This window comes from Atractosteus spatula, chromosome 19 (genome assembly GCF_055471065.1).
Source record: "Atractosteus spatula isolate fAtrSpa1 chromosome 19, fAtrSpa1.hap1, whole genome shotgun sequence".
Lineage (NCBI taxonomy): Eukaryota > Metazoa > Chordata > Actinopteri > Semionotiformes > Lepisosteidae > Atractosteus > Atractosteus spatula.
The window spans coordinates 2383254-2407234 of NC_142724.1; the positions used below are offsets into that span (position 1 = coordinate 2383254).

At 49.3% G+C, this 23981-nt stretch overlaps 2 protein-coding genes across 4 annotated transcripts; one reads left to right on the forward strand and one right to left on the reverse strand.

Moving 5' to 3' along the window:
- Positions 1–595: 595 nt before the first annotated feature.
- On the reverse strand, positions 596–13700 carry rbck1 (RanBP-type and C3HC4-type zinc finger containing 1). Of its 3 annotated transcripts, none has more exons than XM_088937819.1 (13): positions 13643–13700; positions 9354–9417; positions 8774–8918; positions 7997–8093; positions 7271–7469; positions 6795–6961; positions 6321–6494; positions 5299–5459; positions 4513–4624; positions 3856–4035; positions 3225–3323; positions 2738–2881; positions 596–2074 (listed from the first exon to the last, which is right to left on the reverse strand). In XM_088937819.1, the coding sequence occupies exons 2-13, from the start codon at positions 9394–9396 to the stop codon at positions 1994–1996; spliced, it is 1602 nt and encodes a 533-aa protein (XP_088793945.1). In that variant the 5' UTR covers positions 9397–9417; positions 13643–13700; the 3' UTR covers positions 596–1993. The 3 variants fall into 3 exon arrangements, with proteins under 3 accessions (XP_088793945.1, XP_088793946.1, XP_088793944.1); XM_088937820.1 differs by lacking the exon at positions 13643–13700 and adding an exon at positions 10701–10760; XM_088937818.1 differs by lacking the exon at positions 13643–13700 and adding an exon at positions 10574–10636 and having other exon boundaries at positions 9354–9415.
- maf1a (MAF1 homolog, negative regulator of RNA polymerase III a) lies at positions 12709–22254 on the forward strand. The gene is made up of 7 exons (XM_088937822.1): positions 12709–13544; positions 15633–15761; positions 16356–16524; positions 16772–16893; positions 17452–17571; positions 18257–18355; positions 18609–22254. Exons 1-7 carry the CDS (start codon positions 13462–13464, stop codon positions 18628–18630), a joined length of 744 nt encoding a protein of 247 aa, XP_088793948.1. The 5' UTR covers positions 12709–13461; the 3' UTR covers positions 18631–22254.
- Positions 22255–23981: the final 1727 nt, after the last annotated feature.

The window sequence follows — 23981 nt, forward strand, 5'->3', positions numbered from 1 at the left end:
GCACAGTGTCTGAATTTAGATATGCCTATTAATCCAGACCGCATGTCTTTGGAAGATGAGGAAACCATAGTGCCAAGCGAAAATGTCGTGGGAGTGCTGGGAGAACATGTAAACTCCCCACATATGGCACTCTTGAACACAGGGCCAAGAGCTGTCAGGCTACAGCAAGATGGGCTGTGCCACTGGGCCACCCCCTCACCATCACACCAAGCAAAACCAGTCGTCCTCTCATGTTCTCTAAACAGATACTGCAGTTTTCACTTGAGAAAGACAGGATTTATTTTGTCCATATCGCCCATGAAATGAGCAATTCAAACATTAAAAACCGCTAAACCAAATGTTTAAGGCGGCTCTTTTTTTTTTTTCCTGGGTGAGGAAATGCTCAGGAAAAGCGAGGACGCTGCTATCAGCACCTGGCACACGGAATGCCGGTCCTGCTTGAGCTGAGGTGCACTGAGGCAGGAAGTCACCGTCTCTTAATGGATGTCAGCCTCATATTGGCTATTCAAGAGAGTGTGTGTGTGTGTGATGCACAGCACAGTAGAGAGAACCTTTCTGATGTTCCAGTTGCACGTTGTAAAGGGAACAACCCCACGCTGGTTGAAAATACAACACTTTATTCATGATCTCTGTCCACTTTTGATTCAAAACTTCATTGGAATTTATTTTCAAAAAAGAGTAAACATCCTGCAGCTCTCTCTTCAAGCCAGTAGCTCCAAAATAGGATTCTGAAAAATCATACGACAGAAAAAATCATATGTAAAAATGTTAACGTTATAATTGGGTATTGTAAACGTGTCAGTAGGCGTGCTTTGGGATGCTGTTAGGTTTTCTACAAGGCCACTACTTCCCATCCCAGGGCACACATGGAGTCTTTCTAGGATGATTGTCCTGGGAGTACAGGCGACTGATAGGGCTCAAAAAATCCATTTTAGCAAAGTATTTTTTCCTGGAAACAAATGCCACCTTCATTTTTTTGAGAAACAATAAGCTCCCTGCAAAAAAACTGTAACGACAGAATGCTGAGAGACTGGAGTGATCAATGAGCAATCAGAATTGAAAATAACTTATGACAACTAGGGCCGTTTCTGGAACGGTAAGGTTTCAAAAACCGGTTGTCTGTGGCGATTCAAAGATAATGCTTTGTACTTTGACCCCTTCTCCCCTTTTAAGAAAATCAGTTTTTCCTTCCTCTACAGAAAGTATCCCTTTGGTTTTAACCACATGGAGCCTCAGGACAAGGGAAAAAAAATGAGCAAAGCAGCCAGACAGGATAAACCTTCATAAGAGAGAGCAGATAAGGAGGGGGGGGTGTGTAATAGTGTTTTTTTTTTTCCTGTTCTGAAATACATGTCAGGGTGGAAAAAAGGGTCCGGCCGCCCGGCAGATGTTTGAGTACAGCTGTGTTCCAGGGCGAACAGGCGAGCTCACACACCCGTGACCGGGTTCCGGATTTGGGAAGTTCTCCTTGGTGCTCCGGGAGTCGATCCCCGTCAGGGATGCTCGGTAGTAAGGGGGGCGGGGAAAGAAGGTGCTGTAGTGAACATGGGGTACAGGGCTCGGCCCTCGGAGCGTCGGCCCCGTTCCTGGGGGAATCCGAGTCGGATATCGACAATCTGATTGGGGCCGAACTGGACTCGTGATTCGTGATTCGGCTCCCGAGGAGTTTTTTTTTTTTTAAATCCCCGATCCTACCGCTTCCGGTTTAAATTTCGGTTTTCATGGGACATTTCTTTCCGTTTCCAGCTCCGGGTAGTTCGTTATCCCCGCGGAGGCGCCGTTAAGAGGGCTGCCGATACCGGGGTCACAGGGGTCCGGATTGGGGGGGGTTCTCGGCCGTGGAGAAGTGGACACGGGCCCCTCCTGCATGTCCCCCCCCCCCCGCGCATTGTGTTCTAGGTCCAGATGATGGCGCTGTGAACGGCGGTGGGCGCTCCGGCCAGGCTCTCCTCTCTCTGCTCCGGCGAAGGACTTGGGGGGGGGGGGGGGCATCTTAATGGCAGTTCTGGCAGTTGGGGTGACAAGGTACCCCGTTCACTCTGCATCTGCAGCCACCTGACGTGTCCCCCTGACCCTGCGGTCAAAACCAGAGCACTGTTGGAACATTGTGTAGTTGTGTGAAGGGATTCAAAACATCCTCTGTGCAGTGGAGAATTATCGGATATAAATTCATCTCTATGGTGAATGCGAAACATGCAAAGGTTTATTCCCTGCTGAAAGGAAAAGAACGTTGTCTCTCTTTTCTTCTCTTTTCAGCAGGAATAAACTTTTACCTGTTCCTTTGCAGCCTACACATGCTGACGCAGCTCCCTTCCTGAACTTTATGGTGTATGTTTACGTCTTAGCCCCTCTGTCCTGGGTGAGGCTAGGTGTTTAAGAGAGAGACCACTGCAAAGTGTGTTGAATGTGTTCAGGAGTTGGACAACGATGGGAGTCCGTCTATAATAAAGCAATAATAATGTGAGAGAGGACTGGGGTCCTGCTGTAAGTGACCCTGCAGCAGCAGTTACTGATGCTCAGATCACCTCATGGCCCCTGGAGTTCTCCCTGGATAAGTGAAGCAGCTGAGTTGTATTACTGTATCGCCACTGGCTTTTAGATACCAACTTGTGAGGATCTATCACAGTCTCAGGGCAGCTTAAAAACCGTCGTCATGTCTTGGAGAAGTGCGCCAAGGAGTTGGGTAATTACGGTAATACAGCAAGTAAAAAACAAACAAACAGGAAAGGCGTCTTGCCTGCGGCCCCCAGCGCGGCCCCCTGGTCACCCAGCAGATCTCCGTCTTGCACATCAGGCAGCAGATCCAGTCGCAGCCGTCCTTCTTCTGCACGATGACCTGGCACCGGGGGCAGTGCATGGCCTCGCCGCTCTCCACCATCGCCTGCAAGGCACAGCCCCGTCAGCGCGGCCGCCAGAGCCGCCCCGGCCCCCGCGCCCAGCCCAGCGACCTCAGCTCAACATGGATACCCTCAGTGTGGGGCAGCTTGGGGGGAAATACAGCTATAGTGCGTCTAAACCCGGATTCTCCGCTAATCTGACGGAATCTTGTTAAATATGCAGCAATATAAGATACAGATTTGTCCAAACATAATAATGGTATATATAGGACATACGTATACAGTGAAATGAAGGAGGTACATCTTGGATTCACATGCACTGAGAGGGGGGAGGAGAGGCTCTGACGGAATGCGGAAAGCGAGGGGTTAACGCCGCCGGGTCCTGACCTTGAGCGTCTCGCTGGTCTGCCTGGCGGCGACGTCGTTCTGGGCTCGGACGCGGAGGTCGTCCTGGTACTCCTTACAGTTCATCCCCTCGTGGATGGCCTGGCGGGCGGAGACAAAGCAGAAAGCCCTGCGGTTGGAGAGGCCCTCCGCGTACGGACCCAACCCTCCGCATCGCACCAACGGGACCCGTCAGGTATGAGTAAAACATCTGCAGGAACGCAGGATTCGGATTAACGCGGTCTGAGCTGCAAGCGCATGTCCACCGAGGCCTGTTGGAGGACTGTGCAAAACAAAAGCTTCAGTCCAGCGCTGAGCTCTTCCTAACTGTGAACAACTGTGCCTTAACCCGACGTAAATACCTCTGGATCCCCTATTGCCACTCTATAGCATCTCACAGCAAACCGACCATCAATCGAGCATCTATTCAATCTTCATTTAAACACAGCAGTGGGTAAATATGACTCCATGGCCGAAACGCTGAGCTTCTTCCTTCTGGACTGAGCTTTGAATCGTTCCTGTGTTGCTGGCTCCCTGCTCGAACCCCTGCGCTTGAAAGGGGTGGGCCTCATCAATACGCCTGTGCAGCCCGCGAAGTGGGGGGTGGGGGTCCGGGCGGGGCGGGCGCGGAGACCTTGCAGAGCAGGCAGTTGGTCTTCCCGCACAGCTGGCAGAGGAACTCGTTGACCTCGTCCTCGAAGATGCACCAGCCGGGGCAGTCGAGGGTCTTGCAGTGGTAGCTGTTCTGGCTGCAGGTCTCGGCGATGCTCAGCCTCAGCTCCAGGAACCTCTGGTACTCCTCCGCCGACAGCAGCTGGGCCGGGGGGAGGGAGAGGAGCAGAGACGTCAGGGCGGAGTGCTGAACGCTCCCCCAGGGAGAGGAGCGGAGGAGGAGGAGGAGGGCCGAACACCACCATGACCTGCGGAGCGAGGGGCCGATCTGGGAGGCTGACGTTCCTGCTGTCAGAACTGAGCAGAAAACTGGGCGGTTTCACAATCTCAAGATCTCAAGAGCACGGAAGGTCCTCTGCACGGGTCGTGCATTAGAAGAAACTAGGAAATTATAATTGCATGTTAAGAAAAATACAAGGACACAAATCTTGAATAGCGATGAAATGGCAGGCCGTGAGATCTGTGGGATGAAAGGCACTATATAAACGAAGGACACCATGGTTACTGTTCTGTATTTGATCAGATGTAGCTATTCTACAGAACAGTTGGGTGGCCGGGGGACTAAAATGAAGGTCCCCCGGTCCGAGCAGTAGGGTTACCTCCAGATCAGAGGACTTACAGCTCGGATCTCCCGGTCCTGCAGTTTGCCGTTACAGGCAAAGTCATTGTCCGAGTAAGGACAGGCCACCTCCGCGTCCGTGCTGTTGACTATCGTCCCCTTCAGACAATCCCTGTTTGGGAGGGAGACAAGCAAGCTCTCATGACGGGGGGGAAAGGACAGACAGATTGGACCTTTTGTGCATGCTTCAATTTGAAGAGTTTCCTTATAAGCAGAAAAGCATGTCAATAATTACCTTCCGAAGTTTCAGACAGGCAGGATTGTATGTAATGGTTTCCATAAGGGACAATTATTCCAATACAGAGAACAAAATGCTTTTTGTTGTGTGTGTGACAATGAACTGCACATACATTTAAGGTTAAAATTCTGCTTTAAGTGTGCTTAACATATACACTGGAAACATCAATGGGTGTCGCAGTGGTCGGTACTGCTGCTTCGCAACACTGAGGCCCTGGGTTCAATCCTGAGTTTGTACAGTATATGCTCCCCACATTTACTCGGGTAATACATGCTGGTGGGTTAATTAGCTCCTGGGAAGATGGGCCCGGGTGCGTGTCTGTGTGTGCGTGTCCTGCAATGGCCTGGTGTCCCGTCCAGTGCATTCCCTTGCTCTGATCTCAGGCTCCGGCTCCCCCACGACTCTAAACTGGATGAAGTGGTTAGAAAATGAATGGATGGAAACATCAATACTGACGACGAGTCTATCCCTTGTTGTTTCTGTAAGTACGTACCACCTTTTAATGTATAACTTTATTTCTGACCCGATGAAATGAAACGTTCTCATACTTGCAGAAGCTGTGCAGGCACTCGCGCAGCGTGGCGCCCTCTCCTGACTCTATGAGGACATAACAGATGGGGCAGTCTGTCTGCAGTCTGTTAGGCACCAGGCTGTGCTGGTCCGTCTGCAGGAGCTCCTCGAAGTTCCTGGTCCGCTCCTCCTCCAGGGCCTGCCAGAAAGAGAGAGAGGCAGGTAGGGCACTGTCGCAGCAGCTATCTGGCAAGAATCAACATCAACTGCTGAAACCCTGGCTGTTGCAGCAGGGCCCAGGGCCTCCCTCACTCATCACTTCTGTAAGAATCCTTAAATTCTCTGGATTAATTAACATGACGGTTCTACAGCTAAACTGTAGCTATTTCTGCACAATCCGTTTTTCTTCAAACGGATTATGTTCTCAGATCGCAGCTCTGTTTCTCTGTCCATTAACATTGGGACAGCCGTCTTGCTTCCAGTAGCTCATGACTATTGAAATGGCACAGTGCAAACAGCTTCTCCTCCTGCTGATTCTTGCCAGCCCTGTGTGAACACAGAGGGCTTCGAGGGGGATAACTGCAGCCCTCAGTTCAGTGCAGCTCAGCAGTAAGTGCAGGTATAGCGTTATCTACACAGCCATTCACTGCTAATCTGACGGAATTAAAGGAATGTCCTACACTGCCAGGGTAAAAGAACCAAACCCGTATGGTCTTGAACACAGAAGACTACAAGGGGACTTGAAACCAGGACTCAGAATCCTCAAAGGTGCTGACAGAGAAACACAAACCAGAGGACACAAGGGGGACCTGGGTGAAACTGCATTTTAAACCGGACAGAAGGCACTTCTGTACACAAAGGACTGTGGGAGTCTGGAACGTTGTTAAAAGCAATACTTTGGCTTCCTTCAAGCAACAGCAGGATTTGATCCTCGACTCAGTTTGCTACCGGCTCCCGGACGGGCCGGAGCTGAGCCGAACGGCGCCTCTCCTCTGTAGCCTCTCTCACTGTCTCAGGTCCGGTGTCGAAGGAGCGGAGGAGAGGCCAGGCGGGCTCCTACCTGCTGGTACAGCTGGCAGGCTGCCTCCTCCTGCTGCAGCCTGCGGGCCTCGTCCTCGTCCGGCTGGTAGACAGCTGGCACCTGGTAACCCGCAGGCCTGTCTGCGCTGCACATTTCGCACCCGGGCCGAGTGGGCTTGTTGACGAACGTGCACTGTGGGCACTCCCAGCCCGGCTGCACACAAGCACACAGGCACTTACACACAGCCTCTCACAGGGACTCCATTCAACACAATCCTGGCTGCTAACATTACTGCTGGCAATAGCACTGCAGGGACTGCTGCTGCTGCCCCTGTCACTGCCCCTGCTCCAGCATCTACTGCCCCTGTCACTGCCCCTGCTCCAGCATCTACTGCCCCTGTCACTGCCCCTGCTCCAGCATCTACTGCCCCTACTCCAGCACCTACCTCCACTGCTACAGCTGCTACAGCATCTTTGATTCCCTTTAATTCAACATGGTGCAGGTAAGCCCTACCTTTGGCTTTGGGGGTAGCATGGGTGGGACTGGCAAGGCAGCACGTTTGGGGAGCAGTGGGGGTGGGGGTCCTGGGGCTCCCCTGTGCATATCCTCCTGCTTCTTGGCCTGCTTTATTCCCACAGTGCCTCTGGGTTCCAGCACATAGCCCACAGCACTGATAATTTCTGCAAGAACGGAAGCAATGCCAGGAAAACAAAATAACCCTCAATAACGAACGACTTCTCATTCAAAGAGGAGCAAAAAAAAAAAAGGCCAATCTTTCTCTAAAGCTTTCCCAGTTTTTAAAACATTAGTGTCTGATATCCTACAATGTTGTAGTGAAACCCGTGGGTGGAGCAGATTCTCTGCATCATTCTGCCAGTGTGTATTGAACAGTAGTTGTAGCTCGAAGAATCCTTTAGTGTTTGTGAAGTAACCGTGGGGTGTTCTGCTGTTCTGGAGAGGTCAGGGGTCAGGGGGTCAGGGTTGCTCACCACCCAGGCGCTGCTGCTCCTGGTCGTACTGCTCCTGCTCCCGCGTGAGCTGAGCCTGCTGGGCCGATCGTATGTACAGGAAGGCAGCGTCTCCGTCTTTCCTCACGCCGAGGCTGAAGAGCGTCTCGGGACCCTGGGCCAGGCGCTTCCCGATCACCCAGGTCTGCAGGGAGGGGTGGAAGCCGTAGTCTCGGTTCACCTGCGGGGCGGGGGAGAAGAGAGTCACCGCCTCCAGAAGGATCCACAGCTCCGATGATCAAGAGGCATGGCGAGGAGCGGCCTGAATTCACGCAACTTTAGCCTTTACTTTAACCCCTCAAGTGACACTGTAACCTTGTAACCACAGACATGCTTTAAGGGCAATAATCAAAATATGGATCAGGTGCACCGTTCTGAGCATTTAAATAGCCTCATCTGTAAAATATCCATCCATTGGATACACCATGTGTGGGACGCTGGCCCATCTCCAGGCACATACACTCACACCAGGGCCAATCTTCCCAGAAGCCAATCAACCTGCCAGTGTGTCTGTGGGCTGTGGGAGGAAACGTGCAAACTCCACACACACAGCACCCCGGGTCCGGAACTGAACCCAGGGCCCCAGCACTGCAGCACCACACCGCCCCCAAACACAAGATGTCTGAATCTTCTTCCCTTTCTTTGCCTGACTGAGCTCATCCAGGAGGCGATGAGAGGAGCACGGGGTCAGCAGGGCTCATGTCATACCTTGTCTTTCAGCTCAGTGATGGTCATGTCAGAGGTCACCACGATGGCCACAGGAATGGAGGCGTCCGCCTGGGCATCTTCCACTCCCACCTTTAGTCTACGGGACAGAGGCACAGTCAGAAAGCAACAAGCACGCGACAGATACTTCCATGATATCAGTCAGCGGAAATAATGTCTCCACATCTCCTGCTGCTGACTCATCAGGCATGGGCACTGCAGTGAGCCAACAGCACGCTCACTCCTGAAGAAATCCACCGTCTCTGCATGCTTCACTGTACAGCATATACCCAACATGGTGCACAGGAACGTTCAGTCATTCCTAACAGGTGGTTGACATGGGAATGTGGTGTAAATGGAGCAACAATCTGTATACAACCTGACTTCTGAGATCATTCCTTCTGGAAAACTTCGGCAGCGATGTTGGCGATGCGATCTAAACAGAGGCGCCTCAAGCAGGCGATGTTTCTTGAGGACTGACACAGTTTTGTAGTCATGAGGGTCTGCTCTTTAAACTGCCTTGTAAGGATTAACACCTTTAACAATTCGGATTGTCCCCTCAACAGGACTACAGACTGTGGGTGTTGGAGAGTTAAAGGTTTGCAGGGAACAGGCCTGGCAACTTGTTCCAGACACCCGCCACTCTTTGTGCGACACGTGTCTCCTGTTCTTGATGCTGGACCCACTGGCCTGTCACTCCATCTGATACCCCCCTGGCAAGGGGACCTCGGGAACTTGGGGGTTCACTGCTACCCCACCTCCCCGCCTGTGCGGACTCACCTGATTTCTTCCTTAGGGTACACGTCCGGGGTGACCCTGACGCTCAGGGGGACCCGCAGGTCCGCCAGCTGCTCCACGCAGCGCCACGCCCCCTCCCGGTCCCCGAGGCTGACGGCTGCGCTCAGGCTGGCGGCCAGCTCCTCCGCTGCAGGGAGAGGAGAGCAGAGGCGTCAGTGTCGGCCCCCTGCCCTTGGGCCTGGGCCGCGGCGGAAAGGGCTTTTAAAAACGCTTTTTTATTCTTACTGAACACCTGCTCACGGGGGTCAAGCTACTTGTTTTAATAGCCTCAGCCCCCCCCCCAAAAACAATCCTCTGTTCTCTCGGGGCGGGGGGAAGCAGACTTGTGGACTCACACCCCCCCCTGAAGTCGTGCAAGTGATTGAGAGGAGGGCAAGCAGGGACTGGAGGAGCAACGCGTCTCTCACTGACATCACTTCCTCTCACAGGGAGACCCCCCCCTCCCCCGGGGGACCAATCACAGCCTTGTATCCCGGCGGCGCTCAGCCAATCATACGCCACTGTTACTGGACATCCGGTGGGACAGAAGAGTGATGGCAAGCTGAGCACAGAACACGCTTACCTTCTTGCAGGGTCTCGGGACTGAAAGCAGCAGGAGTGGCCATTGTTTTCAATCAACAGCTCCTCTAAACCGAAAAAGTCCAGATTAAAAAAACAGCACAAAGTCATGTCTGGAAGTCTGAAATTTCCTCAATTCTAAAAACATAATCGCGCAGCAAATTACGCTTTAAAAGGCAATACCTAATAATAGTGTTATGATAAATAAAAGTGTTATATAATTAAGCATGTCACGTGTCATCTAGGCGTCAATAATGTATCATCCATCGCGAGTTACTCTTGGTAAATAAAATATCAACACACCTCAAGAATTAAAGTTGAAAAGTAAATAACACTCATTTCAATCCACAGCATCTGTGAGCAACCCAGGGCTCGTGTAAACCTTTAACTTCACAGGGAAACAACCGCAACACCCGTTTGTAAAACAACAAAGGAAACTCCAAAGCGATATGTATTCGGAGGGTCTCGCAGTGCAGCCGGAGACTCCGCACGGAGACGCGCCGTCTCGAGGCTTACCTCTGACCCGGCCCGTGCCGACGCGGAGAGGCACGCGGAACACTTGGGCGTGATGTAAAATATCGCACAATAACTCAACACTGTACTTTCCCCCCCAAGCGAGAGGTTGCATTTATTTAGCCAAGAACGGATTGTCCCCCGTTACTGTGGTCGTGACTTAACCAACAACCGGAGGAAATGAAACAGGTTGTAAGAAACGGCTATTTTGGGAAGTTCCTGCAAACTGGAGGTTTAGACCTCAGCGGTTGGAGAGATTATTAAGCGCACTGTTACCTGTTTTTCCCCCCCTCCATAGCACAGTAGAGGCAAATATACAATATAAATAAGGAAATAATTATCAATAATAAAACTCCCTTTCAGCAAGGAGAGAGATGAAGGAATCATTTCGAAACCACAGTTTCGAAAAGCAAATGAGCAAATTCTTAATCAGCGGCCGGGCGCTTCCGCAAGGTTTCGGTGGAGGAATGACACAGTATTGACATTTATTTTTTAATCCTACTTTGTCGAAATCACCCGCTAAAACAGCACGGGAACTACCTAGCGTTTTTTTTTTCCCGGGAGTCTTTTTTCCTGCATTACCCAGTAAACAACCACCAGAGTCACGACATTCCCCCGAGTTAACAAACGGTATTGTTTAAGACAAGTTCAGTTTACTTTCTTCCCCTCCTTCTTAAATCATAGCGCAAATGTCAGTCCGGAAACTTGTACCTCCGCTGTCCTACACCTTCATAAAGGAGTCTGTCCGACCACCCGGGGCACCGCTTGTATTCTGAAATGAAAAGTGAAACGAGCTTCTGCACCAGGAAGTTTCTTATTTAAAGGAACCCTCGTGTACCTGCACGGGAAGATCTCTAGCGGAACAGCTCCGCACACAGCAAGCAAGGTTTCTCCCAAGTCCCTCCAGCGTTATCCCACTGCCTGAATAACGTTAGAACAGTCGTCTAGTGATGTATTAGGAAGCGAATTCGAACGAGGGTTTTTGCAACAGCGATTTAAGATCCAGGAACTTACGCCGCATAAATCCCAGGAACATTATGAGCGCAATAGTGCCACTATGCTCATCTTGGACATGGAACCGAGCTCTGGTAAACTACAGAAACATCTCGTCGCAAATTATTGTTTTTACCACGATATACAAGAGGATCGCTGCACGGCTGTCTTGCAATATTGACCGCCGATCTGTCCGAAGTAACCTTTCTCCTTCTCGCACTCGTGTACGGGGCGATAGTATTCAGAACAAGTCCCTCCTTCGCAAAGGACTGATCTTTGTGAAGCCAGAGCTTTAAGAACGAAAACAGTTTAAAAATAGCAGAAAGTTCGGACTCAGTGCTAGGCTGTCCCTAATTAATTTATTCCTTTTTTTAACTGTAGAATGTTAGCATGACCACATGGTTGGGCAGCCAGTTTTTTTCTCCTTACTGAGGAGTTTTTGGTTCCTCTCTTCCGTTGTCGTCTGGTCTTTTCTGTTCTGTGTTCGCAACACATAAGGTCACTTGCTTTGTAAAGCGCCTTGGGGCAACCTTGTTGTGAAAGGCGCTATATAAAAATATACCACCTGGGAGACACACAGCGGCCATTCTGCACCGGCAGCCCCACGCACAACAGATACATTGGACACGTGAAAAACTGCACCAGATGAATTAAAGAGAAGCTTTAGGATTGCACAACCCTCGGGCAAAAAGCACACCGCCGTTTTCCTAGCTGAGCGTAACCCTTGTGAAAAACGTGCATGATCTTAATATATAATCAACTTTATTTTACCTAGTGCCTTTAAAAGCAATGTTCTCAAAGCTACCCAGGGCATTAAAAAAAATCACAATAAAATTAAATTCAAAATCCGATAACCAAGTAGGTTCAAAAGATGGTACAGGTTTTGAGGCACCACTTAAAAAGCACCCACTGTGACTACGTCTCTACACCATCGCGTGTGGGGTGACATACAAGAAACACGGACACAGTGAACTCGAGGCACCCGAGCAAAGGTCGGCTGAGGTGCGATTATCAGATCCAGTTATCTGCAGCGCTGAAGAGTCCTATCTACAGTTCTCGTCCCTAAAACCAGTTCCCTTCAATCAATCAATCAAAGTTGATTTATCAAATGCACAACAATACAGCGTGCACCAGTAGTTCCAGGCAATGAAATGTCTTTTCTGCGAGCTCATTGTGCAATAAAAATTGAATTAAATAAACTCGGACAGAGCTCAACATAAATAGAGCTGCGATGTGTCGTCCAGGCTTTATGCAATACATTATGTCCAGGTAGTGCAGTATGCCGAATACAGTGAAAACTGTACGTCCGTGTAGCCATTACGGGTGATTTGCTGAAGGGGCTGGAGCTTGGCTATTTAGCTGCCTTATTGCCTGGAGGTAGAAGTTGTTCCGTTGTAAGTGTAATCCGTTAGTCTTTCACTGAATGCTTGGATACTGATTACCGGACGGTAGGAGAGAAAACAGTTTGCGACTGTGATGACTGGGGTCCTTGAGAATGGACCTGGACTTATACAATAATCATACAGAGCCTAAACCTAAACAGCCATCCCCCCCAAAATAATATTTTTTTACTTCATAGAATGAGCTGTACTTTTAATACGTGTAATTCAGAGTTGCAGTTCACTCACTACATTAAGTTGAGCGAGTAAATCAACACTGGGTCACGTCCAGCCAATTATGATGTTAAGATAATATTCAGAACTATTTATATTCTGTATAAACTGAGAAATTATTTAGCGGACACCCACTTTTCATGCATACAGAAATGTTTAGAATTTAATTTGACAGATTTAGACATTAGCCAGAAGCGACACCCGGAGGTGGACGACAGGACTGCGGGTAGTTTAAGCGAAGAAAAAAGGAAATTATCCGAGCAGCGAGAGGTTGTTTGGAAGTACGTCAGATTAGGTCGGACTGTCTAAACGGTGAAAGACATTAAAAATAAAATCAGAAGGTTTTTCGCAGCAGGTCAGCGGTTGCAGCGAGGGCTTTCAGAAGCCTGGGATTTCCCTTCGAATCCCGTTCAAAAAGCTGGGATGTGTAATTTTGCGTTAAATTTCAGTTTATTCAATGGCAGGTATTGGAAATTTCACAGTAAAAAGGAAGACATTTTTATTAGACACAGAAGTGTCTTAAGCCTTCGACAGAGATCGTTTCCGCGTCCGTAAACTGGTATTTTGTCTCTTTTGTTTCTTTACTGTAGGCTGCTAGCCTTACATACATTTTTTGCTTTTGAATTGAGAGCGGCTGCTGAGCGGAAGCCGACCCGGCGAGAGCGCTTTCGAACTCGGTGCGAGCTTTAACTTGAGCAGGCGGCTTTAGGGGACGGGGTAGGCCCAGAAGTTGCAGCGCTGCGCTTCGTGTCGTCGAGAGTTAAGGAGACCGAAACATCGAAGAGGGTTAGGTTAAAACAATAACAACGCAAGATAAAATTTGGATCCACACTTTGTATTTTTTTCCCCCCCCAAGGCGCTTAAAAAAAAATGAACATGATTGGTCGAGCACAGGTTAGGAGACGATGCGAATGAACTAGTTCTTGTTTTAAAAGATCTGAACTGCGGTACTTCTTTAGATGTAAACATTGCTTTTGCCGAATTGACGATAAGATGAAACTCCTGGAAAACTCGAGCTTCGAAGCCATGAACACTCAGCTCACGATAGAGACTGGGGACTGTCAGATCATCGGACGGTGAGTTTTACAGTCGCAAACCTCTCCGATACGCGATACGCGACACGCAGGGACGGCGAGTTTTGTTTTTTTTGCGTGGGTGACGGGAAGACCTTTACCTCTCCTCGATCTTCAGCTGAGCTCTTGAACCTTCTTGATGGCCTGTGACGGGTTGAGGTAGCAGACTGTTACAAACTGAGCGATATTTACTGCCGTAGCCCTGTGTTGAGGACGCCAGCAAAAAAAAAAAACACTACATGTTTTTTTTTTAAAAAGTGTTTACTAGCACTGCATTCATGCACTCTTATAACTCGGTTGAAGTTATCGCTTCTCCCGAGTTAATCGGTAATCCGTCTACAATCTAAAATAAAGTTGTCTGGCAAGTAACGGAAAGGTCGCCAGAGGGCTGGAGTTCACCATACTTGAGGGAAACAGTTAAGACTCCCACTGCAGAGCAGTTTGGCCCGTTCTTGGCTCCTATCGCTGCAGGAAAAGAAAAGCATCGCGGTTTTATTTTGTAGGTCTGTGCTCCCCGCGGCTCCCTGCCCGTGTGCATCTGTCAGATCTCACAGCCCGAGAGACCAGCCCTATGAGCTGTGGTTTGTAGAACATGAAACGGGTCAAGCTGCCACGCATCGTGAATCCGTTCACCCTCTCCTGGGTCTTGCATTTCTGGAGGCTCGGTTAAATGGGTGAGAGCCCCGTGCAGCCCAGCACCTAATTAGTGCAGCTAATTAATCAAGAGCTCGGTTGTGAGGACTGAGAGAGGGGAGAGACTGCTTTTCCTCAAAGGCCTCCCGCTGTGCACCAGCAGTCTGTCTGTGATGGGTGTCAGACGCCTTATTTACTCATCCTAGCCCAGTGGTTTCCAATCCCGGTCCTGGTGACCCACACACCTGCTGGATTGGGTTCCAGCCGAGCCCTCAGTGACATAATGAAACCCTGCATTGACTTTTTTTAACAATAAGAATGAATGTGATCTGTTTGTTCCCGACTCTGACACCGTGTTGGGGCTTTAACTGTTGTGTTTTGTAAGTGAAATAAAATCCCAAACTTTGGACTAGAAACAAAATGCAAATATTCCAATGAAGCAACTTGTTTAAATCAATGAAGGCTTTGATTATCTCATGAAGGCGGGCTGGAGCGAAGCCCAGCAGGTGTGTGTGTGTGTCACCAGGACTGGGACCCACTGTCTTGGACAGTAGTTGCGTTGACTATAGCCAGGAATTGGCCAGGAATTTATGTCATCAGATGGAACCCAGGTTCCATCAGCCGTTTCGCCCCTTGTCCATAACGCCCCCTGCTGGTGGGTCACTTCCACTCGGGCTCGATGTCTGCTAGCCTTTTCTCTGTCAGAGACGGAGAAACTGCAGCAGGTGTCTGCTTTAGTTTCCTCTAATTGAACAATTGACCTGGTTTATCTTAGTCAGACATGCCTGTATAGAGCATGTTCCCTCAGGTCTTGTGCAGTTGCTCACTTTAAACTCTTCATTAGAGGTACAGTTCCTTCTAAGACACCTCCAGACACCAGTTAAAGGTACTGCGCTTATGCAGTTAATTAAATAATTGGTTGCACTGTGTAACGGGGATCACTAACGAGTCTGAGTGCTCCTGGTGTGGTCAGCAATAGTGCAGCCCCTTCTTCAGTGAACAGCTCCAGCGCGGTGGGGTTTCATTTCACCTCTTAATCTAATCGCTTGCTTCGCTAGATCAGTTTTAATGCTGTTAATGATTTAAGGAGACCTGTTGGACTCTGGTCCTGGAGGACTGGGTGTGTCCCCCTATGCTCTGACTTGTGAAGTGAGAAGATCCCAGAAAACTGGCAGAATCTCTGCGTGCAAAACTCTTCTGGGATGTTCACAGTGCTCTCAGTTCTGAGCGATGCAACTTTCTCAGGACTTCGGAGTTGAGCAGTACGGGAGAGGACGTTGTGCAAATAAAATAAAAAGTCAGATTGGTTTGAAGTTCGCAGCTGGATTGGAGGTTTTAGAAAGTAAACCGGCAGGGTTTTTTTTTCTCCCCCTGGGGTTACTGGGTAGTGTTGAGTTCAAAACCACTGAGATGGGGAAATGTCAGCATCTCCTCTGCTGCTCCCTTGTTGTTCCACAGGATAGAGAGCTACTCGTGCAAAATGGCCGGAGAAGACAAGCAGATGTTCAAGCAGTTCTGCCAGGAGGGTCTGCCCCACGTGCTCGAGGCCCTCTCCCCCCCACAGACCTCAGGAGTCAGCCCCAACAAGTAAGACACCGGTGGGGGTAGCAGGGCTCAGGGTTCTGGACTCATAACTGAGAGGTGCGGAATCGCTGTGGTGCCCTTGAGCGAAGAACTTCACCTGGGCTCAGTCCATCCATTTTCTAACTGCTGTGTCCAGGACTGGTAACAGGGGGGAGCAGGGGCCTATCCCGACAAGCATCGGGCGCAAGGCAGGGTACACCCTGGACGGGACGCCAGCCCATCAAAGGGCACCTATAGACACACAACCACTCACAGCTGGGCCAATCTTCCCAGAAGCCAGTTAGCCTGCCACCGTGTCTTTGGACTGTGGGAGGCAACCACAGGTACGCGAGGGGAACATGTAAACTCCACACAGACAGCACCCCAGTAAACCTTTACTTGTTCCTTTGCAGCCTATGCATGCTGAAGCAGGTCCCTACTTGAGTGTTTGGTAGATAAACATGGCTGGGTTTGGAGTAGCAAAAATCACTGTATGTACTCCTTCTCGGAGATCTGGGGGAGAGATGGGAGGAGTGAACCGCTTGGGGGGCGTGAGGCGGGCAGGAGCGGACACTGACCGCTCCGTTGTCGTCGTTGTTGTCCGCTCTTCCCCGTCAGGCTGAGCCACAGTCAGAGCGGAGACGAGGGCGAAGGCCCCCTGTCGGACAAGTGCAGCCGGAAGACACTCTTCTACCTGATCGCCACGCTCAACGCCTCCTTCCGCCCTGACTACGACTTCAGCCGCGCAAAGAGCCACGACTTCAGCCGGGAGCCCAGCGTCACCTGGGTGAGGGCGCCGCCTTCGCGGGGAGCTGGGCCTCAGTCTGTGTTAACGTGTCTGTAATCGGGAATCACAAATCGTTTTAGTTTTCTCTTTTCGCACAAGTAAGTGGGAGTTGAAATCTCTTTTTTTAATTGGACATGCCTTTTAAACGGGCTGTGGAGGGCATGGACCTGGTGTGTGTGTGTGTGTGTGTGTGTATGAGCAGGTTGGACGTGCGACACACGCAGTAGCTCTGCCTTCTGTCTCCCAGGTGATGAACGCTGTGAACAGCAGCTTGTCGTCCGTGGCCGGAGGGGAGTTCAGCCGCCTGCAGCCTCAGCTGTGGCAGGCTATCGACGATGAGATCTGCCTCTCTGAGTGCGACATCTACAGGTGCGCCCTTCCTGATGAAACCTCTTCCCCTGTAGATGGCACTGTGTGCGTGTGTGTGGCGCCTTCCTTTTTTCCAAGATCAATAAATATTTCACGTTATAACCCTCATTTAGCCAGTTCTTTCAAAATAATTTTTTTGCACACTTGCAAGGTACAGTAGCTGATAATTAAAGTGTTGATCGGATAATCTTATGGGGGAGATGAATTACACAGATTAGGGGCACCAGGCTATGGCATCGTCAGCTGTGGTCTCAGCAGAACAGCGTCTCATCCAGACGCAAAAAAATCTTCTGTCCCATTTGAAGAGCTTCCATGGATCTGCACTAGTCTGCTGAGATGTTCTGTGCTCCCCTTGTCTGTGTTCTTTTGCTCCCTGTTGTAATTGTTTCCCAGTTAACTGTTTACTGCGTGCTGGGCAGCAGTGCGAAAGCGTTTGCCATGTGTTTGCTGTGCTCCCCGGTTTCGTTAAGCCGCATCAGACACAGAGATGTTTTTCTCGATACTTATACGCTCAGTAGTTTTTCAAACATGTCTGCAAATCGCTTGGTGACTCTGCAGCTATAACCCAGACCTGGACTCTGACCCATATGGAGAGGAGGGCAACCTGTGGTCCTTCAACTACTTCTTCTACAACAAGAGGCTGAAGAGGATAGTCTTCTTCACCTGCCGCTCAGTCAGGTGAGGAGCAGTTGCTGTACTGTGTGCGTGGGTGTCGCTTGGACAGGAGGAGGTTACGTGCATCTATGGTAGAGTTATATACCAGTAATGTTCAGCTGGCATGCCCGACCTCGGTCCTTCTAGAAATCTGTAACGTATTGGTTGAATCTCTGTGTGATGGGTGCTGAGCTGCGCCGATGTTTATCTGTCCTTGAGGACAGCAGTCTAGAAGGCTGGAAAAGTGCTCCTTCTTGTCCTGCTCCCTATATTGTTTCTCTGTGGTATCCCCTCCAGTCACTGGCCACAGGGGTGGGCGGAGAAGCAGTAGTCTGCTCTTTATGTGCAGTGCAAGAGAAGCTTTTACATGCATACAAAAAGGAAAGAAAAGACCCTCACGTCTCTGGAGTATAAAATAGCCAACGCAAACAAGCGAGTGAAATAATTAACTCTGGCCAACAGTCGTTTCTGGGTGTGGTTCCCCGTTACGGCATCTCCGGTGCCCAGTTGCTCTTTGTTGCTCTTCTCTGTACCTCCCCCTGCTTGCTGGGGTGGGAGACGACACAGGGGTCTCCCCTACACCTCTCTAATTATCGGTTAAAGAACTGAGCGGCGAGGTGTTACCGTGATCTGCAAAGGGGTGGACTGGAAAGTCCTGAGGTCAGGCAGCAGTGGCCTGTGGCTAACCTCCCTCTTCTCCTGTGTGCAGCGTCTTTATGGCCCCGCGGGACTCGGGCCTGGGCAACGACCTGGACCTGGAGCTGGAGGAGGGCAGCTACGAGGAAGAGGAGAACATGGATGAAGAGAGGTGGGCGCACTTGTCGAGGTTGATCCCTGCACTGCTGGCGGTCCTGGTGCGCAGCCTTTCAGAGGGGTCACTCTGGATAGTGTGGCCCGCCGGCGAGGACTCCAAGCCCGGCTACCGTTGGTTGGTCGGCAGTGTGTGTTTTACAGATGCACCAGAGTGTAAAACGTTGCTCCCTCTGCCGGCTGCAGGCTGGATGGCGCGTGTTGGGCTCCACGTGGTGCTGACCTGCCGCTGTTTCCCTCTCTCTCTCCAGGTACGGCGCGCTGTGTGCTTGAAGCCGCTGGTAGGAGCGATTGCCAGCTGTTCTGGACGGGCGTGCAGAGCTCTGAGATAGCAGCGGCCAGACCTGGAGGCCACCAGCATTTCCTTTACCATCTGTTCCACAAGCACATTTACTGTTTGTTTCGGAGAGAGTGAAGCTTATCTTCTGTACACAGGGCCGTATGAGCCTAGCGTGGTAAAACCCAGTCTTGTCTCTGTTTTACTGTTTTATCTCTTGCACTAGTCTAAAAATTCACTTTTTTGTTTTTTAAAACATATTTCGTATTCCTTGTGTTCTGTTGGAGAACCAGGCATATGGAAGAATAGAGAAAGAACATGTAAGAATTGAGTGTCTTGCTCAAAACAGCAGAACTCCGATATGTTGTGGAGAGGTCTAGGCATGTTCTGACAGCCCTTGAGAGAAATATTCCCTTCTGTGGGAGTGGAACAAAAGCCCAGGAAATTTTGTTCAAAACATTTTTTTTTGGACTGAAGTGTAATTTCCGGGTGGGCTTTGAGAGTCTTTGCTGTTTTCCTGATGTTTGTATTATCCAGTGTTGATATTTTTCCATTTTTTCCTGTCTTTTTTTATTAAAACCCATGTGTTCTAGTTGCCTTGTAATCCTAAATTCAAATACCTTTTTTGTCACAGCTTGTAATCTTATCTTTTTATTATATTAATAACAGCCCGTGATACTGTATGTCTACAGCTTAGATTAGAGAGGCAGAAAAGACTTTGTGGTGCACACAAGTTTAGACACTAGGTGTCACCATAGTTGCATTTCGTTGTTTGTTTAAAGAGAAGGCAGCGTCTCCTGATTTTCTTACTATATGAATAGTACAGTATTGTGTTTGTCTTTTCAAACACATGAGCAGGGCTTAATAGAAGCTGTGATTGTAGGAAATGCTTTGTGCTGAAATGGCAGGAGTAGTCTTGAATATTATATTCCTAGATGCAATTAATCAGATTCCAGAATAATTCCCTATGATACTGCAACAATGTGTAGCCCTGGAGTTCTAAATCTCTATTTTGGAATTCAGAGAGTTGAGGAAGTAAAGGAACAGCCCAGCGTTGCGCCTGTACCCTTGCACTGGGCATGCTGTGTAGATTGCCAATGCAGTTGTTTCTCACCTGATTTACTTCTAAGAAAAACATGTCTGGCATTTCAAAAGATGTGCCAGTTACAAAGTTCCAAACTACTTTGCGTAAGGATGCTCTTTTCTCCTGTAGCTGTAGAGGAAGTGAGAGGCTGTCTTCACCCGTGAAATATCTTTTCTTTTCTTTTTTCTTTGATCTTTTCGGTTGTTTAATGAGACGGGATATTTTTACACCTCGTACAGGGGCATTGACACATTGCCACTCTCGGGGGGGGGGGGGGGAGAGAAGTGATCAGATTGTTAAAAACCGTGAATCGCGCTGTCAAACCGATTCATCTCGTAGCTGTGAGACAGCGCAGCTCTGCAGGGCTTGAGTGCGAGACCCGTGCTGCACTTGTACATTTTGCTCTGTGGCCTGTACACTGCCTTGGCCTATCCAAGTAAGCCGTATTAACATTTTGAGAACATTGTCACTCTATGGCACAATACCACGCAGAAAAAGCCATGTGGGCGCAAGCATTGCAGTATTGGGCATCTTGGCCTTATGCAGTGTGCAGTGCCTAGCAGAGCACCTCATGCAGCAAGCTGTTTTGTGCGTGTATGTAAGTCTGCGGTAGTATGGAGTAATATTAAGAGCTCAGGACTCCCAAGTTAGAGGCTTGTGGGTCCAGTCGCTCCTCTGTCCTGCTGTACAAATGGGTCCCCAGCCCGACGTTTGAAACGGGAATGTGCTCTTCTTCGACTCCCATAGTATGGGATTAAATGAATTATGGAGCTGGCCAAGCCCACTTTGCTCTGAGCAGGGGTTGTCATCGGCACCTGTTCATTTTTTAATGTCAGCATGCATGATCTTTCTAGAATCATGTGGAAGCACTGTACCCATATTTACAGGTTTAGGGGGTCACTGTCTTGGAAGCATTAATCTCATTCGACACCTTTTGGCAATAGATGGCAAAATATGCATTGTGCCACAATTATATAGGCTAAGAAACACTGCGACCATTTGCTGAGTTGCATTAATTTTATAGAATGGACATAGTAAATGTCATATACAAATCCTAAACATTGAAACAGTCCCTACATTAACATTGTAGGTAGCAGTCTGTAATGTTTTGGTATTGAAAATAGCTAGACCTAATGTTGAAAATAGGATGAGACCCACTGGATAGGAAGTGGTGGTTTTAAGAAACCAGGACTCTGTGTAAATGGGATGTTTGCTTTGTGCAGTTCTGGGAAGCCTGAGCTGCTTGTATTCTGTAATAGTGTAACCGAATGCAGTCTGTTATTAAACCTGCTGTCACACAGCTAGTTGTGCTGTGATTGAAATATCCGTCAACTTCATACATATGTCAAGTCTGTAAAATGGGTCTCGCTAGTTAAAACGCACATGGTGTGTGCAACAAAGCCATTTCTGTGTGTCTGATGGAAAGTTTCATTGTGTTTTTGTACTTTAAAAAATTCAGCTCGGCTCCTATGCTGCATGTTCACAGTTGTTGTGTGCTGTTACCGTGATAAACTACTGTCAGCTGGGACTTTCGACGAATATCTTTAAATATTGAGTTTACTGAAATCTGTGCCGGTTCTTTGTTTCAGCTGCCTTCTGCTTGTTGGCAGCTGTGATGAATGAATTTGTGGTTTATCATACTATAAAAGGTCGCAGGTGTCTGGAGACCCCATGTGGACTCAGACAGGGGGCGCAGGAGTTCCTGCTTGTCTGGCAGATAGAACGCTGTAGCTCATTCTTTGCAATAAATAAACAGGTCTGTGACAAGACGTCATTTTTTTTCTTCTTTTTAATCCAAGGAGTGCAAGTTTCTGAATTCCTCCGCTCAGTCTGTTGCTGAATGTGAATCTCGACCGTTTTGAGTGATCAAGAAACAGTCCGGACATCATGTCTCGGTAGTTCGGTGGTCTGTTATAGCCTCTTGATCTGAAGGCGGCATTTTGGTGTACATTTTATTTGTGAAGCAGGTATTTAGAGTTACCCCAAAGACATTGGATTCTAAGTTGGAAGACGTTTGTGCTCATCTCAGCCACATGTAAGCAGTGTGAGAATAAACACCTTTTATTCAGTTTATAGAGTGACAGGGGGCTGGAGCTGTGGTTGGACAGGCCCGGTATCGCAGTAAGGGGCACTGGGCTGTTCGGAATATGTATGTGCACTTTGCCCTCATTTGCAAAGTGCAGTTCTTAAGAACTACATGCATGCTGAAAACCTAAGAGTGTATTTCTCACAGTTGTGTTTTTTTATACCTTGGATTTTTTTTTTTTGAATGAGGAAAATTTTATGCGTTTCTCAAGCTGTGCACTTTTATGTTTTTTTAACAGTGTTGGTTCTGTATATGTAACATGGACAGAAGTGCTGTCTCCCTTCATGCGCAGCGTTATTACAGGCGTTTATAAACTCATGTTTATTTTGTCGTCTTCTATGTTTGATGCATTTTTCTCACATCTATATTGTTTTAGAAAAAAAATAAATGTGTGTAAAACTAAAGCTTTTTGTTTGCAGAAATAAAATTTTCAGTCTTATTCATTACCAATGCAGATGTTTCATCACTTGCCATCGCAGGGCCATGGCCCAGAAAGCAAGGAGATCATAAATCCGTGAGCCTTGCAGGAGGAGTGACGACTATGATCAAGCATTCTTCCAGAAGATAGTCCAGGCGTCCCTGCATGAGCTCCTATTGCGGTATCTGGGTCATCAGCTCAACCCGGCTGTAGGCCATCAGCTGGTGTTGGTCAGCCACTTGTGATCGCTCTGTGTCTGCAGTGCTCAATTCTCAGGGCAGAGCGGTGGCTCTGTGGCGAAGGATCTGCGCCTGTGGCTGGAAGGTTGCCAGTTCAAAAAACTCAGCCGGCAGAGGAATCCTACTCCGTTGGGCCCCTGAGCAAGGCCCTTAACCCAAACTGCTCCAGGGGCGCCGTACAATGGCAGACCCTGCGCTCTGACCCCAGGCTCTCTCCCTGTCTGTGTGTCTGTGTCTTACGGAGAGCAAGCTGGGGTCTGTGAAAAAACAATTCCTAATGCAAGAAATTGTAAAGGGTTAATAAAGTGATGATGTTATGTTATTGCTGACTGAGGTTGACGCACAGCCAGCGGCTCACTCAGGAGTGGACCCCCCCCACAGCGAGTGCCAACCCCGTCCTCTGACTCCTCACCCAGCCAGGGAATAAGAGGTCCAAGGGCCCCGATGCAGCCTCACTGAAATAAGAGGAGCGGAGATGAGCGGGGAGCACTTTCACCGAAAACGTACCATCCCTCCCCCAAAGGGAAAACCCCTACCCTCCAGCGTACACCCAGACTGCACCAGCCAGCCTGAAACTAGTGACTCCCGACACCCGGTGAATAAGAGTTTCTGCTGACTTTCCTTCAGTTCATTGACTAAGACTGTGGTAAGCACCCGTGAGGCAGGGGGAATCTCCGCAGACCACGGCCAACGGCGAGTCTCCGCGGCAACTCGGGTTCGAGTCCCGTCGGCGCTGGTATTCCCCGCTGCCACTCTCACCCCTCACCCTGCTCCCCGCAGCTCGTGCCCACGGTCCGGGCACTCCCGGTGCGCGGTTCTGAAGAGCACCTGCCCGGCCTGCTCCCTTCTGCCCCTGCCCGCCGCGCGGTCGCAGCCCGGGCTTCGGCAAGCCTCCCCCAGCTTCGTCTGTTGGCTCTTTGGCAAGGCTGTTTCCTGCCCACAGCGCTCGGGGCGAGAGCCCTGCGCTGAGATCTGCAGGCGCGTCTGCACCAGCGGGGCTCCCTGCTATGGGCTATAGAGATGAGTCACCTCTCTTGATTGAGACGCAATGGAAAAGTCAAAAATAACTTGCTGCAGGGGAGGAATTCAGAAACACTTCAGTACCGGGGCTGCAAACGAACAAACGTAACCCACAGTACACAAGGACAATTATATAATGTGTAACGCAGGCGTCAATAACTCTGATAAACGGCTCTTAACCAAGAAGAGCATGACATGGACTATTACCTAGAGATGAGATTTGTCATTGAGACCTGGAACACGTAGACCGATCACTCTAGACCTCAGCTGCTGTGCTTATGGACTGTAGAAAAAAACAACAGTAAATAACACTTTCATTTTCAGATGACTTTCATGCTAGTTCTGTAATTACTGTATAAAAATTGATGCATCGTATTTTAACAAGGTGGATGAGATACCCAGGTACATCGGGCTCGGGCCGTTTTCCATCGGAAAAGCTCATGCCAACGTGTGCAAATGAAATCTGTGATGGTAAGAAGCAGTGAAACCATAATGTACGT